Source organism: Nelumbo nucifera, chromosome 1, assembly GCF_055504915.1.
Source record: "Nelumbo nucifera cultivar China Antique chromosome 1, China Antique-T2T, whole genome shotgun sequence".
NCBI classification, from domain to species: Eukaryota; Viridiplantae; Streptophyta; class Magnoliopsida; order Proteales; family Nelumbonaceae; genus Nelumbo; species Nelumbo nucifera.
Genome location: NC_142649.1, coordinates 12,374,549 through 12,392,248, shown reverse-complemented (window position 1 = coordinate 12,392,248; position 17,700 = coordinate 12,374,549). Strand labels below are relative to the sequence as shown.

Genomic DNA, 17,700 nt, shown 5'->3' with positions numbered 1-17,700 from the left:
GATAGAGTTGCCAGAACAAACTTCATACCTGATAAAATTGAGGAATTGAGGAAGGGTGTTGTGAATAGCTTTCCAAGGTGCTGCTAGGTTAGCTTGCCTCAATACACCAGCATCCCACCCATTCTTTGACCTCCCATGAATGCTTCCCACCACCTCATGCCACAATCTCTCTCTTTCCAAAGGCCATCTCCACAACCATTTTCCTAACAGAGCTTGATTCTTTCTAGTTACCCTCCCAATTCTCAACCCCCCCCCCCTCTTCTTTACTTCTGCAGACAATTTCTCAATTAACCAAGTGATCATTTCTCTCTTGTCCCGGCTCCCATAAGAAGTCTCTCATCAACTTCTCCAGCTTCCTAGCTTCCCTAACTGGTATCCTAAAGACAGACAAATAATAGGTAGGTAAGTTAGCCAAGGTAGCTCTTATTAGGGTAATTCTTCCTCCTAAAGAGATATAGTTCCTCTTCTATGAGACTAATCTCTTCTCAAACTTTTCTAACACTAGGGTCCAAAATCTACTCTCCCTAGGATTTGCCCCTAAAGGAAGCCCTAAATATGACATAGGCCAAGCAGAGGTGGAACACTCAAGACACTCCGCAATAGCCTCGACCCCCCTACCTCCAAATTTATACCTACTACGCAACTCTTTTCCAGATTTATTCTCAAATTAGAGACTTTCAAATCCTTTTATTAGCTCCTTTAGGTTTGCTACCTTTTCACTAAGACCTCCTTTACAAAAAATCGTTAGGTCGTCTACAAACTGAAGGTGGGTGATGGGGATTTGTTGTCTCCCTATTCTCCAACCCCTAATGGCATCTTCACTGTCAGGCTTAGTAATGATCCTACTAATCACATCAGCTACTAAGGTAAAAAGGAAATGTGAAAGTGGATCCCCTTGCCTGCACCCCTGCAAGCTAGAAAAAAATCCCTCACCGTACCATTTACCATAATAGAGTAGTGACAAGTACTGATACACCCAAAGATCCAACTACACCACTTGTCCCCAAATCCACCATTTCACATAACCTCCAATAGAAACTCCCAGTCCACCAAATCATAGGCCTTTTCAAGATCCAATTTACAAATGAATCCTTTCCTACTAGACCTTTTCATTTCCTCCACACACTCATTCGCAATTAAGATTTGATCTGTTATTTGTTGCCCTTGAATGAAAGCCCCCTGAGTTTCACTAATGATGATAGGGAGGACTGTTTTGATCCTCAATGAGAGCACTTTAGCTAGAATTTTATAGATGCTTGTCACCAGACTAATAGGCCTATAATTGGGTGATTGGCATCATTCTTCTTAGGTATCAAAGCCAAAAAGGTGGCATTAATTCCAAGGCTTATAGTGTGATTTTCTGCAAATTCCTTAAAGACTTCAGCTAGATCCTCTTTCAACACCTCCCAACAGTCTTGATAAAAACCCATTGTAAAGCCATCTAGACCCGGAGCCTTGGATCTATCCATTAGAAAGACAACTTTCCTAATCTCTTATTCCTCGAAATCCCTTTCCAGCCACCTTGCCACTTCTTCATCAATTCTTGGCCAATCCACCCTTTCCATGACTGTTCTCTCACTCAAAGGCCTTCTATAAATCGATTTGAAGTGGTCCACAAATTTTCTGGCTATGTCATCCTGGTTGGTAATCACCTCCTCTCCTATCTCTAGTTTGGTCACAAAATTCTTTCTTCGTCTCCCATTTGCCAAATCATGGAAGAATCTAGTGTTCCCATCGCCTTCCTTAATCCACTTGTATCTAGATTTTTGTCTCCAACTGATTTCTTCCCTCAATAACACTTCTTCCAACTCCTTTTTTAATTGTCTCCTTAGCACTCTGTCCTCCTCGGTCAACCCATTGTGAGATTCCTTTACATCCAAATTCTCTATTCGAGAGATTAAACCCAATTTTTGCTCCTCAATTCTACCAAACTGATCTCTATTCCACTCTTTTATTTTGGCTCTCAACCTTTTTAATTTCTTATGGAACTTGATCCTCTTCCATCTTACCCCCCTCTCCTCCTCACCCCACCACTCCTTCACTTTTTTCACAAAATCTGGATGGGTAAGCCACATATTTTCGAATCTAAAAGGCTTGGGTCCTATAGGAAAAGACTCAGTTCCTATTTGGATAGGACAGTGATCGGAGGTGACCCTAGGTAATGCCCTAGCAACCAAGTTTTCCAAACTATTCTCCCAGGCAAGGTTAAAAAGGAATCTATCCAACTTCGAGCACAAAGGGGTTTCCTGAAGGTTGGACCAAGTGTAACTGACTTGCAACAAAGGTATTTCCTTTAGTTCACAATCTTCAATAAAACCATTAAATTTCCTCATGTTTGTTGAGATTACCTGTTGGGGATTACTGGTTTCATCAGAGAATCTAATGACGTTAAAATCCCCGCCCAGGCACCAAGGACCATCCCATAGCCCCTTGATTGCATATAGTTCCTCCCACATCTCATTCCTCTCTATAGGAATTAGGGCCATAAACATTGGTTAAGACCCATACACACCCATTTTCTACATTCTTGCACTTAGTAGAAACTGAGAATCTGCCTATCAATTCTTCAACTACTTCCACCACATCCTCCCTCCACAGTGTTACAATCCCCCCCGAGGCTCCCCAAGAAAGAGACGAGCTCCAACCTAAACCTCTAGACCTCCAAAAACTCCTAACCCATCTCCCATCTAATTCCATCAGTTTGGATTCTTGTAACAGCACAATATCAGGTTTTTCCCTTCGGAGTAGTTCTTTGATCGCCCTTCTCTTCCTTGCACTCCCTAACCCTCTTACATTCCAGCTAATAATTTTCATCAATACAAAATAGCAAAGGAACCCAATAAGAGGCCATATTCTCCTCATTTTAGGCCCTTCCTCCTATCCCCTCTACCATTGAATTCTAAATCCCCCTCAATGTCTGAAATTAGCCTTTCCACTTCAGATCTTTTTTTCTTATTTGTTCCTCTTTTCCCCCCCTTCCCAATTTCTCCATCCTTTCCAGCCAATGCTTGAGAAAGAATTTTACCCTTCTCACACTTATTTTGGCTACAGCATCTTTCTATGAGTCCTTCCTTTTTATTTTGTTCCTCCATCATTGTACAGATCAACTCCAAAATTCTATCCGCCTCCCCCTTACTACTTCCTTTCAACACCCTCTCTCCTCCTTCCACTATCACCCTCTCTCTTGCATCAGAAACTCCTGGATGGGAAGCTAGGATATCGGTTACAGGCATAGCAAACAAGTCAGTACCTAAAACAGAATTGACACCCATACCTGAAAGAACGGGGGTAGGACTAGAATCACTGGAAATGACTTGCTGACAGTCGGCAAATGGTTTTAAAGTCGTTCCCCTTTTTGGACAAGGTTGTGAAGCAGACATGGTGAAAGAATCACTTCCTGACGACCTACCCACTTGGAAAACCTTTCTCTGTGTTTCCGACACTAGAATACCCGCATCCATCCTCACGGCCGATTCTTGTCCCTCTCCACTAACATCCTGTAATTCATTAGACTCAGGGTCAGCTCCCTCGACGAAGGGAGGAGTTTTCACAGCTTTAGAACCAATTTCTTCACCATTCCTAGTCTTCTCGCCACCTGCCTCTTCAGTCTCTTCCTCTAAAAACAACAACTCTGTATACAAACTTTCTGTTTCAAGATCATTGTTGCTTTTTGGAGACAAACTTCCCAAACTTAACGTTTCGTCTCTATCAGAATCGTCATTGCTGTTTTGTTCACTCAACCAATATTCAAGCCTTGTTTTGTTCTCATCACTGGGCTTCAGGTATCTCGGGTTGCGCCTATCTGGTGAGAGACGGTTCGCCAGGTTGGAAGGGACCCACTGTAGAGAGCCTCGAGACTGCGAGTCTTGAGACTTTTTTGCACCTGATCTGTTCAGTCGAGAGGAAGGGTTCGGGGTTGAAAAAGATAGACGCTTTATCTCGTTTATCAACTCATCCCTCCTCCCAGTCACGTGCTTACTTAACGTGTCCCTCGGTCCATCTGTCTTATAATGGGCCTTGGGCTCAAGACTATAGGAGCCCAACTCCATTACTTGAGAAGCCTTCTCCAGCCCACCATAAAAGGGATCCACTCAATTAGGCCCTTCTTTTCGTCCCACGTGACCACTTAAAGAGTCACACCCCCCTGTTTTAATGGTCGAACCAGCAACCTTCCCTGTCTGAAATTGCTGGTTCAGCCTTCCCCCCTTCAACACTAGAAGCTTTTTGTTTTTTTCCCCTGACACCACCTGCGCAAAGGATCTGCCATTTGTCATAACCTCTTCTTGCTTTCTCCAGGTTTGACCTTCCAACTGCCCCAAAACTTTTTGGCTTCCCAGAATTTGTTGGCCCTTTTTAGTGAAACATCCCTTCCCATTTGAATTACCCAATCTCACAAGTCCATGTAGTGCTTCTTCTTCCTCCTACCAAACGAGCCTCCTTCCACAACCCTACTTCAATGGAGGAAGCTAACCACACAGAGACAAAGCTCCCTTGTATTCGGAACTCTACCTTTCGTGGAATTTCTTCTGGCTTCACACCACTTAGCAGGATTGCTACTGAATAGAGATCGCCCCAGAAAGCACCTTTCAAGATTCCTCCACACAACACAGCTATAGACTCTGCTATTTCTTGTTTCCATAGATGGAATGGCAAGCCTATTACACGCACCACCACACCATCTTCAACAAAAAAATCCTTGGAGTTGGATGTTGAATTCCATTTGAAGACTACGAATGACTTTAAACTTCCAACCCTAGAACATCCTCATGCAGTCGGATGGACTAGAACCACATGAGGGTCATGCCAAGCTCTGGCCTGCTCTAATACCAAGTTGAAAACAACCCTCTTGAAGTATAGAACTGCTTGAGATTAGATGCAAAACTAGAAAACAAACAAGAGAAGATTAAGAAGATGAGAGAGAGAGAGCTGGCGGCAATGAGAGTTAAAGAGTGAGAGGTTCGAACTAAACTTCCCTCTAACACTCTAAAACATTTTATTAAGTTAATACAGAGAGGTCCTTGGGTGGGCAAGAAATTACAAAAACAGAGTATATAAGAGTATGAGCCCAGAATAAGGCCCATTACAGAGGAAAACATAAACATAACATAGAATGATAGCCTATGGGCCATTCGGCCCATCTCCTCTACAGTAACCCAGGACCATCTAGCATAGGGTGTGTTGTAAGAAACCGTTAAGGAAAAGTGTTGGCATTATTCTCAGGATCTGTGGAGGAGGTGGATTCTCTAAGGGCAGAAACTTTGGCACACCGTCAAGGGTTAAGGTTGGATAAACAGATGGGACTAAGACAGATTGAAGTAGAAGGTGATTCTAAGCTGTTAATAGGGTGGCTGCAACCCTGCAAATAAATTGTTTGGGAGCTTGGGCTCATAAACAGGTTATAAGGCAGATATGAAGTTTAGCAAGGGAGATTGGTGTTGTCAATAGATGGGTTAGGAGATCAGCAAATGGCATGGCTGATATCTTAGCTAAACAAGGGACAAGTAGGGGTACTGTTTTGGGCAGTTTTGTAAGGGCTTGTTTCCGATTGTTGGGGAAAACCCGTCTTCAGCATTATCATTTGTAATTCATCCTTATTAACTAAAGAAAGTTACAGTCTCCTATAAAAAGAAAGAAAGATAAGTTGACCAACCCTTGCATGATTCAAGTGAAATGATGGATCAACTCAAGACAAAAGCAGTGTTGTAAAAGCACAAGGGACTTTTTGCGTCCGAGACACAAGGTGCAAGGCAAAGCGCGTGCCTTTTTGAAGCAAGGCGGAAATTTAAAAAAATATATTCAAAAAATTCAAAAAAAAAACAGAAAAAATAAATAAATAAATAAATAATAGTATTATTTAAAGGAATGCATATACTTTAAACTAAATGTTTTAAAAAGCCTATTATTAACTCAAGTTTAATTATATAAATGTAAGATATAATGCACATTTGAAGTAAAAATGTAAAAAAAAAAATTAAATATAACAAATAAAGCATATGCACTCAACAATTCAAGCACATGAAACTTTTAATCTCTTTATTTCTTTCTCAATCACATTACCCTACGAGCCACTTTATACCAAGCCCCTTGAGGCAAGGCCAAATAAATCCATGCTAGAGTCCTAAATCCTTAATTCATGCACAAAAGTTTGATTTTGTAATTTTAATTATAATTCCCTCTCTTTTAAAAACGTCTTGTATTAAGAAGGAATAATGTATAATATTAGCAAAAACGTGCCTTGCCTGTGCACCTAGACGTGCCTTTTAAATCACTGTTCCAAAGTCTATGAGATTTGGCTTTTCATGCTCTCGGCTTTGTATTGATGGTATTTCGACTCAGCATTATATTAGAGTCCAGACCTGAATTTGATCGACTAATAGGACTCAACTCATGCTGTCATGCATGGCCCAAGGTTCAAATTAATTCTATTTTAGTCTCTCTGCTTCTAGCATTTATAAAATCATCATAAGGACAGTTTCCACTTCCCATAAATGCTAAAAGGATTTTTCAAGCTTCTAGAAGCAAACTGAACAACCAACAAACAAAAATAAGACAAACTTCAAGCTAAGGTGCACAATAGCAAAGATCAGTTCAAGTGTAATCTACCTACTCCATCCCGTCTCAGGTCCATCAATCTTATATATTAGGCCAGGAATCTGGATAACCAAGTCATATAGGCTACAACCATATTTAAACTACATATGAAAAGACAAGTACCTTCAAATTGTCTTCCAAAATACGCGTGAAATAATTTTGCAGCTCAGAACCTCGGAAGTAAGTCAATATTTCTTGCCAATCAGGGGGATTCTGCAAAACACCAATAGTAATAGTACATCACATACGACAGAAAAAAGTCTTCCCATCAACTGCATCAAAGAATAAAACTTCGAGAAAATTTCAGGAGAGCACATTACATTGAAACGACCCAAATTAGGTTTCAGTTTCCCAGCCAAAACTTTGAGTGCAGTGGATTTTCCAATGCCATTTGTTCCAACTAAGCCAAGAACTTGCCCAGGTCTTGGAACGGGTAGCCTGTAATTGCAACTTTCAGATTGCTTGAATTAAAGCCAACAGTCAATCTTTGACATTGAGGAGCTGATCTTGAATACCAACCTGTGCAACTTGAATGTGTTTGGGCCATAACGATGGGTTGTATCTTTATCCAGATCTTTTGGCAAATTGATGATCTGGATGGCCTCAAATGGGCATTTCTGCATCAACAAATATAATTAACTTATACCATGTAAGTTCACTAATAATCAGAGGTCCAAGAGACAAAGACACAAATACTATTTTACAAACCTTGACACAGATACCGCATCCAATGCATAATTCTTCAGAAATAAAAGCAATCTTAGATGCAGGTGTGACTTCTATACACAGTTTACCTGCAGAGATACCAGTAGAAATGAAAAATTAAAAAAAAAAATGTAGCACCAAAAATATGAACCAAGTTACAACATCTCATTTCTTTTATTTAACGGAAACTGAATGCTTATGACAGGACATTAAAGATCAAGTGTGTGCCAATAAGGTATCTGCTAGAAATGCTAGCAATCATATGAGTCCCATTTTTCATAAGATCAGAGCATACAAATGTATAGACTTGGACTGAGAAGTTATCAGCTGCTTGTTTTGCCTTTCCATTGCACCATGTACTTGTCACCTATTCCTATCACCTAGTAGTCAGCATATCATGTTATCGCCTACTTATCACTAGAGATGGCAAAGTATCCATTCACCTACTTGGAATCCATAAAAAAAAAAAAAAAAAAAAAATCTAAATCTTAACATGATAAAGGCTATTCTGTATTCATGCAACCTTAGACCAAATGAAAGAAGCCAAAATACATAGAATATTCTTATGATATGACTCACCTAAGAACAAAGTAAATAACTAAATCACCAAAATAGATACCTCAATTAATCTAACCATAACCTTAAGATTTCATTAACCGCATCAACCACATCATTCCAAACTTCCAAAGTCATAAGAGTATCAAGAGGAACCATTTGTACCTTGCAAATAAATCACTACTATCTCAAAAACTATTTTTGTTTCTTGACCTTTCTGAAGGCTGCATCATGGTGTATATGCTTCAAGATTGAAGTGCATCTATAGCTGTAAAACAAGCTGGGCTGCCTCTGGGCCAGAACGACTGGGGCCATGCACAACACAGCCCACATGCTATACAGTACTGAGCTGTGCCAGGCTTAGGGGGTTTAGGCCCACAGGCCAGCATAGCCCACACACACACACATATATATTAATATGTGCATGATTATATTTTCATTGTAATTTTTTCAATTTCATTTTATTATTTCATATATGAACAATTGTAATATTGTATAAATTAAAATTCATGTGGAATATATTTTTTTCAATTTGTTGTCTATCTTGCTATTTTTTTAATTTTTCATTTTTGCAATTTTCTTAAAATAAAAAGAAAAATCATGTCGTGCTGAACTCCCTCTTTGCACATTCATGCCAAGCAGGCACAGACTTCATCTACACATCGCATATGCTTCATGTATCTTGAGCGTGAGTGCTTTAGTAGTGCACCTTAGTGCATTTTTTTAAGGATGCCTGACCCAATGTTTTAAAAAGCACACAAGTGAGCTGCATTTCAAGGTATGCACCTGATGTGCCTTCCACCAAAGACAATGTGCACACCTTTTTAAAATTGCATTTTTGTGGATTCTTTTTTTGTTTTACACTTTTTAATGGTGTATCAACTTTTAAATTAACTTTTGTTGTCGTTTGTGCGCTAGTAATAGTTTATTAACCTTTAAAATAAACAAAAACAAAGACCTTTCAAGTACTTAAAGCCTTACTTCTTGCAAATAGGATCTCAAATAGCAAAATTTCCCTAAAGAAGCAACAATAATGCATCAAATGCATGATCCCGAATATTAATTCTGAAACTAAAATTGTGCGTGAAGCACATGTAGAGGTGTAAATTGGGTCAGGCCGCCCGCGGCCCAGCATGATTTTGAGCCAACCCGGCCCGATGGTTCACGGGTCATGCCACGGCCCAGCACGATTGTCTAGGCCGATGGGTCATGCCAGGCTTGGGGATTTAGGTCGGCGGGCTGGGTGTTGTGCCATGCCGCCTGTGGCCCACAGTGGGCCGCACTCGGCCCATTCGGAGACTAGCCGTTGGAGACCCCCTCCCAATGACTAGTTTCAACTTTTTGGGGTGGGGGTTTACAAAAATACCCCCCAACAGCTATATAAGGAGGGTATTTATGTATTTTGGCTTTGGAGGGAGATAAAATGATAATAATGCCCCCCCAACAACTATATAACAAATAGTTTAGGGGGGTATTTAGGTAAAGTGATAAATGAATAACCAAAATACCCCTCACAAAAGATAAAAATAGTTAGTTTTTAGGGTATTTTGGGGAATTAAATTGTTTTCAATTCCTATAAATATCCTTATCCTCCACCATTCTCATCGCACTAATTCTCATACTCTCTTAGCCTCTTAGTCTCTACATCATACTCTCACTTCTCACATATACTTTCATACTCTCTCTACTCTCCAATTATCAACTTGATCCAAGTTTCAACAAGAAGAAGGCTTCCTCAGGTGTCTCAAGTTAGCAATTTGGGAGACTTGGAGGGTTCAACCATCGAAATCAAGTTGAAATTCCAAACCGGCAATCCAGGAAGTGCAATTAAATTAATTTTTATTTTTTATAATTAAAAAAAAGGTCGGATCCTCCTCTCGCTCTCGACACCAATTCCCTAGCGTAGTCAATGTCGACAATGTTGATGTTCATATGATAGTGTTAGCACCGAAATGGATGTTGTTGTTGATATTGCCAACGTTCCACCCTAGTATTGCTACTAGAGGTAGGGGAAAGAAAAGGAGAACACTAAGTTGATTAGCCCAGTTTGGACAATATTTAAAATAAAAGAGGTTGAGGGGAAGGGAAAGAGAGTCGTTTGTCAAAAATGTAGGAATGACTTTAGCTATAGTAGTAGTGGTGGTACTAGCCACTTGGACAAACATTTGAAACGCCATTTGATGAAAGAAGAAAAAGGGAAAGAAACATCACAAGCACATATAGGAAGTGAGGTCTTTGGTACTTTTAAATATTCCCAAGAAAAAATGAGGCAAGAATTAGCAAAATATATTGTGCATGCTTAACATCCATTTTTATTAGCTAAAGGTACTAAATTTGAAAAATTTTTACATAGATTTGTAAATCCGCAATTTAAAAAAGTTTTTAAAACTACTATTGGAACATATGCTTTAAAATTTTTTTATTCATATAAACAAATTTTAATTTCTATGTTATCAAATCTTAATTCTAAAATTGCAATTACTTCCGATATTTGGACATCTAGATTTAACATAATTTATATTTGTGTTACCGGTCAATTTATTGATGAAAATTGGCTTTTACATAAAAGAATTTTAATTTTTACTAGGCTTGAATGGCCACATATTGGCCCAATTATTGCTGCAAGTATTTTAAATACTTTACATATTTATGGAATTGAAAATAAACTTTTTTTCTATTAGTATTGATAATGCTAGTAATAATGATTCAACAATAAATATTTTAAAATCTCAATTAAAACATTTTTTATACGGTAGATTATTTCATATTAAATGTGCATGTCACATTTTAAATTTATGTATTCAAGATGCTTTAAATATTATTTCTCATCATATTTCTAAAATTAGAAATTGTATAATATATATTAAAAGTTATGGAGCAAGAAAACAAGCAATTTAAATATTTATGTCAAAATTATGGTTTAAAATATAAATATCTTGTATTAGATGTTCAACATAGATGGAATTCTACCTATTCAATGTTAGAAAGTTGTATTGCATACAAACAAATTCTTAGTGATTTTTATAATGCAAAAATGTCACACGATCCTATACTTGAGGAAGATTGGGAAATGGTAAATTGTATAAAAGATTTTTTACAAATTTTTTATGATGCAACTAATGAATTTTCAAGTGTTTATTACTCAACTAGTTGTCTTTTAGTTAATCAATTATTTATAATTAGTGAATGTTTTGCAAAATATAGGAAAAATCCACAATTTCAAAGTATTATTGAAATATAGGAAAAATTCACAATTTTTTCCAATTTGTTCACAAAGCTCAAAGGAATTATTGAATTAAGGAAAGTGAAGTATTTTAGAAAAAAATCAAAATGTCTAAAAAACAAAAACAAAAACAATTGTTTGGCCCAGTTTGGCCCAAGCCCAAGGCCCAACCTGTAGCAACATAGCCGAGCCTAACACGAGTCAGGCCCACTACACGGCCCAGCCCAGGCTCGTGGCACGGCCCGACCCGACATGAGCCTACACGAGCACAGGCCATGGGCCTTGCCAAGCCGACCCCCCGAAGTACCCCAAGGGAGGGAAGCACGGCCCAATCCAGCCCGCAGGTCATGTAGTGCCAGCCCGACACGACCCGATTTACACCTCTAAGAACCTGGTAGTAGGTACAATTCCCGTATGTTTGCTTTCACTTCCACATTTTCGCTTAGAATATGTTTTCGATGTTTTCTTTTTCTTTTTTTATCAATAGAATATGTTTAATATGTTACGTATTCATGTTCATCAGTTTATGTACTTTTGTTTGAGCCAATGGCTCAATAGGCTTTGACTTTTTAAATCATTCAATTTCTTTTAATATTCAAGTTTGCATTTTTTAATGTATAATTGCTTTTTTATGTTTCATGTTCATTTTTTCTAATTTTTTATTCTTTTGAATATTTTTTTTCACAATTCTGCACTTTGCTTCCAAGAGGTGCAGGCCACACCTTGCACCTCAAGCACTAATAGGCCCTTGCACTTTTGAAACACCAACTTACCTTGAAGCCACCTTGTATACATCTGAAAACCCTGCTCTCCACATAGAAAGCCTTGGGTTAATTGAGTTGTGGTCATTAAATAGGGATGAATGTAAGGTTATTGTCATTGAAGGTCTGCCATGTGAGATAGGACGTTCAAATTCAATTAATATGGAGGTGACTAGCTGGTTCGACAATCATTAGAGGCATCTAGATCCTAATCTTTATATTTCTTCAAGCACGTCTTATCATGGTTTAAAATGTCCACAAGTTTCCTAATATTTCTGCAACATATTTCCATTTCCATGGGACCAACACAAAATTTTATTGGAATCAACTTGTTCCCCACTGAACACTACTACCACTATGTTGAGTATAAGAGATAGTATTATAGCATAAGTTGATTACAATATTGTAAATATGTGGAGTAGCAATGTTATTACCTACCTAATGGACATGATTACCGCTTTGAGTTGTATCTATATTCTTTTCAAACATAAAGTTGTATATTAGTGGTTGATTGTGTAATAGATTATTTAGTTCATCTATTGGAATCATTTGGCTTTTCTATGAGTTTAAATTTTGCTTTAACTCGTTTTATCATGTAACTTTGATTCTTAAGCTTTACAGGGCAACTTCACAATGTATTATTTTGTCTAAAATCTTAGTTTCTTAGCTTTGTTTAATGATTTAGAACAAGATAATAATTTTAAAAAGTTTCCCTTTTATCGATTCATAGAATATTTTTCTACATTTTTGCATATTTAATAATGTTTCCACCATGTCTAATTTTTACAACATTTCCATATGATATTTCCAACATTTCCGACATATTTCCTATATTTGGAATTTTGGATGACCAACATTTCACCAACACCAAAATTTAAACCTTGTGGCTTATATGAGGTCAGGAGGGGAGATTAAGTGTGATAATGGTTGGAGAGATGTCATGGGGGCATGACTTAAAAGATGAAGTCACACTGATCTATAATTGACGGTAAGGAAGGAAGGTGTTGTGTCTGAAATCTGAATGCTATGAGGTGTGGATTCCCCAATTATGCAAATATTTCAATGACTGGGAAATAGATAAGCTCATTAAGATGCTAGCCCACCTTAATGGTTCTTGTGTCAAACCTGAACGCAAGGACGAGCAAGAATGATATTGAGACCTTTCCCCTGATGGTAGGTTCTCACTTCTCAGTCAAATTCTTCTTTGCATCTCTCTATATTGATCCAGAGTTCCCCGTGGTGATGGTGGATATGGACTCATAGTGTTTCACCAAAGGTATGTCCTTTTTATATATTGACTGATTTCGATAGTAAGATTATTACCATTGTGGTAATAACCAACTGATATCTAGGGAGCAAAATATTCAGAATGCATCCTCCCTCTGTAGCAGGAGGAAAACTGAGACCTTCCCCCTGATGGTAGGTTCTCAGTCAAATTATTCTTTGCATCTCTCTATATTGATCCAGAGTTCCCCATGGTGGTAGTGGATACGGACCGATAATGTTTCACCAAAGGTATGTTCTTTTTTTTATATTAACTGATTTTGATAGTAAGATTATTACAATTGAGGCAATAACCAACTGATATCTAGGGAGACAAATATTCAGAATGCATCTTCCCTCTGTAGCAGGAGGAAAATTGATCACCTTCTAATCCATTGACTCTTTCCCACAAGCATGTGGTGGCATTTTATTAAGTCATTTGATTGGTTGTTCGTTATACCTCAAACTTTTCCCCCTTTAGTTACCTCATGCCGTACGTGGAATAATGCATCATTCTTTATAGGCTGGTACATTTGTAGGAGAGGAGCAAGAGGATCTCAGAGTAGAAGCAATGCAATTTTGGAAAGGGTTCAAAGGCCTTAAGCTCAATCATTATTGAAGGCCCGGGGGTAATTTATTGGTTGTAAATGCTGTATATGTGGCTAGATGAACAGCCATAAGTTTTATATAGTGGGGCTGCTTTAGCCCCTGGTTTCTATTATAGTTCAAATAAAACCACTCTTTTCTTCTTATTTTTGCTAAAAAAAAGTGTATACTTAACCTTTCTACAAAAATACAAATTTTTTATGGATAAAAAAATCAAGTACGTTCCATTGCATATGAAATATATCACAGTCCTATACAATATTCCAATATTAAATAAACTAGATTTCACTTGAAAAAAGTAATGTTCCAAGCTTCTAGCTTGAGTTCTTGCAGATCTCCTATTATCTCATTGAGCCTAAGCAGATTTTGAACAGGAAATTTGAATCCCAATGGAAAAACGAAAGAGAAAAAGAACTGAAAAATAAAAACAAGTACGAACAAAAAAGAAAAATTAGTTAAACGGAAAAACGAAATATATTTATGGAATTTCCCGCACCTGTTTTAACGACCGGACAGCTCTTCTTGCATTCCTGGCGACACTTCTTAGGCTTGCAACGATCCGAGCTGACGATGGCAATTCGAGTCAATCGATCCGCCATTGCTTATTGCAGAAGAGAAGATCGGTATCAGTAAAATCCTAACCCCTGTATTCACAAAACAGAAGAGAAAAGGAAGTTTTACAGAAAAGAAACGACAAAGAGAATATTGAAATCGATAGAGAAAATTAAACCAAAAAAAAAATCTTCTATTTATAGCACTACTATCAGTCCAAGGACGACTGAGAGTCTGAAACTACCTGAAAGATGGAAGAAGGTGAGAGAGAGAAAGAGAGAGGCGGTGGGAGGGTTTTTCTTCTTGGCGTGTGTCGGAAACGCTCTTGCTAGCTATGTATGGAAAAGGCATAAACTACGCCGATGGCGTAATACGCAGGCTTTCTCTTGGAAGTTTGAGTTCTTTTGGCTTTAACTTGCGGGCCCAACCCGAGCGCGCACCGACCCAACCCACAATTTAACACGGGCTGGCTTCGATTTGCTTTTCTTGATCGAATGCATTTTATTTCAAACCATTTATCTCGTTAAATTCTGATGTATTAAGAAACGAAGTTAGCTATCGTGAAACTCGGGTCCCAAATGGTAAGCACTCTGATGAGTTGGAGACAAAATACTAGGTCCGGTTGTATTAGGCATGGTAGGTAAGCACAATGAATGAATACGTAATAGTTGTGTAACATATGTCTCAGTTAATCTATCTTTCATCTAAATATTTTTATTCCTTTCGGTAAAAATTATTTGTTATTTTATTATTTTTGTCAAAATAATTAAAAATAAAAACAATGAAAAAGGAAAACCTAAACATGTTGGGAGTTGATAATCATTTACGTTTTCTTTTTTTATTGTTTTTTATTTTTAATTATTTTGACAAAGATAATAAAATAATGGATAATTTATATCTAACGAAACAAAAATGTTTGGATAAAAAGCACATTAACTAGGACATGTGTCACACAGCTATTACGTGCTCACTCATTATGCTTACCTAGCGTGCCTACTACATCCGAACCCCAAAATACTATACATCGGTCGGGATGAGTTATTTATCAATTATCATGAGTAAATACGCCAATGTTTATTGTGGATTCATCTATACTGAATACTGGCATGTTCACTCGTGATAAATAATGGTGTACATGATTTTGTGTCGTAAGTGGTGTGGAAATTTCATTTGATAAAAAAAAAGTAAAATACAAAAACTACCTATACTGTCCATGATAAATGATTAAATAAATCATCTTGAACTTCATTTATAATAAAGACCCCCTTAACTTTCAACTGTTTAAAATATTTTAAATCCCCAAATTATTTTTTTTTCTTATTCATTTGAACAATTTATGATTTTATGGTTAAGTTTGGGAGTTCTTGAAAAATATTCAAATAAACATTTATTTTGGGTTAGGAATTAGGACCACACCAATAAACACTTATTTTCATTTGGGAAATAAGCCTGAATAAGCACTTATTGGAAAAAGCTCAAATTTTAGGCTTATGTTCTTTTTTACCAAACACTCACTTTTCAAATAGGCACTCCCAAATTCCACCTAAATATAACATTGAAGCCCTCTCGGTTGCCCTAATAAAGCCTCAAACAATTTTGGTTGGATTCAATATTCAAATGAAATGGTAGATGTTTCTTTCTAATAGATATAATAATTTTGTTTAGTTTTTCTTGATTTATTGGAGAAATGAATGGAATTTTTTATATTAAAATGACTTGTTATTTTAATTGGGTTCATTTGGAGAAAATGGAGTTATTTTTGGTCAAGTAGAGTTTAAGAGAAAAGGGCGAGGAAAAGAATATAAGGAAAGTTCAGATGGGCATTTTGTAATGTACCGTATTTCATCATCTAGCTTAAACGGTTAGGGGATATTTGTTGTAAAGTAAAAATTCACAGAGGTCTTTATCACAATTGAAAGTTCAGGGAGTATTTGTCACTAACCCCGTAGTACAAGGGGGTCTTTGTAACTTACCCAAAAAATGGGGCATTCATGTTCAGCTAAGTTTGGTTTGAAAGAAAAGGTAAAGGAAGGGAAAGGTATAAGTTTCCCTACCTTTTTCTTTCAAACCAAACACAACAGAAGTACAAGGAAGTAAGCATAGTTCTATCTTTCATTGGAATCAATAATATAACTCTTATTTGGAGGCTAGTGCAGAAATGTAAAAGGATGAATAGATATGATAGTCATTACTCATAATGAAATTCATTTTGTAATGAAATTCATCTTTGTTGTTGTTTTTGTGGTAACAATAAGAATTTCATTAATGGAATTTAACTAAAAAACGGAGTACAAGTCCAATGACAAGTAGACAATTGCTAAAATAGAACAAAATGGAGCTTAGGGATCAATTTTCGCTAAATTTTTCTATCATGAACAAAACAAAAATTGTCCAAGTTGACGGGTTGTGATTGTATCCTTCTTTAATGGTTCTTGTTGAAATAAGGGTTAGTTTGGTTTGCTACTATTATTATTATTATTGCTACTATTACTATTATCCTTCTTTTAAGGGTTGTTGAAATAAGGGTTTATTATTATTATTATTATTATTATTATTATTATTATTATTATTATTATTATTATTATTATTATTATTATTATTATTATTATTATTGCTACTATTACTACTTTAATAATATACTTTTAATATTACTTTGTCACAAGTTCTTTACTTCATAAGAAACTCTAGAATGAGAATCTCATTCCCAAGGGGAGTGGCTAGAATGGCCATTCTCCCGTAGACCTGTTCAAGGGCCGGGCCGGGGTTTCATTCTGTATTAACAGATTTTTCTAAGGCTTGAGCCCGACCATCGGGCCTACAACTTAGGCCCAAGATTGGCCCTCATAAAAAGCCCGAAGCCCAGACCTGGGCCCAAGTCCGAAATTTAACCCATATTGTTACTACTACTGAAGCAGCTGAATATATATATAGAGAGAGAGAGGGAGAGAAATTATAAAGAAAAGAATAAAAAATGTATATATTAAATTATAAATATTATATTATTTATATCTTTTATATAATATATAAAATACATATTATATATTTTATAAAATATATAATGCTAAATCGGGTCGGGCCAGGCTCGGACTGGGTTTTTTTGACAAATCCCGAGCCCGGACCGAAACATAATCGGGCTTACTGTGTTAGGCCCGAGGTCAAGCCCGCGGGACTAATTACATGACCAAGCCCGACCGAAGTGCGGGCCGGGCCATCCGTCTACCTAGCCCATAAACAAGTCTAATTCCCTCATATGGGGGGGGGAAGCATTGGCGAGCAAACCATTTTTACTAGTATTGTATATTCATCCTTCTTAGTACAAGACATTTTTAAAGATAAGGAATTCTAATTAAAATTACAAAATCAATATTTTGTGCATAAATTAAGGATTTAGGACTTTAGCATAGATTTGTTTGGCTTTGCCTCTAGGTGGCAAGGGTTTGAGGG

General features: G+C 37.1%; 1 protein-coding gene across 2 annotated transcripts in view; it reads right to left on the bottom strand.

Moving 5' to 3' along the window:
* Positions 1 to 14,644, bottom strand: part of LOC104610296 (ABC transporter E family member 2-like) — a 32,935-nt gene extending 18,291 nt beyond the window's left edge. Inside the window, exons 1-6 of one of the 2 annotated variants that reach the window (XM_010276847.3) lie at positions 14,501 to 14,644; positions 14,201 to 14,348; positions 7,300 to 7,385; positions 7,111 to 7,208; positions 6,912 to 7,029; positions 6,715 to 6,804 (exon numbers count right to left, since the gene is read on the bottom strand). In XM_010276847.3, coding sequence (XP_010275149.1) covers positions 6,715 to 6,804; positions 6,912 to 7,029; positions 7,111 to 7,208; positions 7,300 to 7,385; positions 14,201 to 14,303 — 495 coding nt within the window. In that variant the 5' untranslated portion in view covers positions 14,304 to 14,348; positions 14,501 to 14,644. The remainder of the gene's footprint in view (positions 1 to 6,714; positions 6,805 to 6,911; positions 7,030 to 7,110; positions 7,209 to 7,299; positions 7,386 to 14,200; positions 14,349 to 14,500) is intronic. The other variant, XM_010276849.3, reaches the window with a different exon arrangement.
* Positions 14,645 to 17,700: the final 3,056 nt, after the last annotated feature.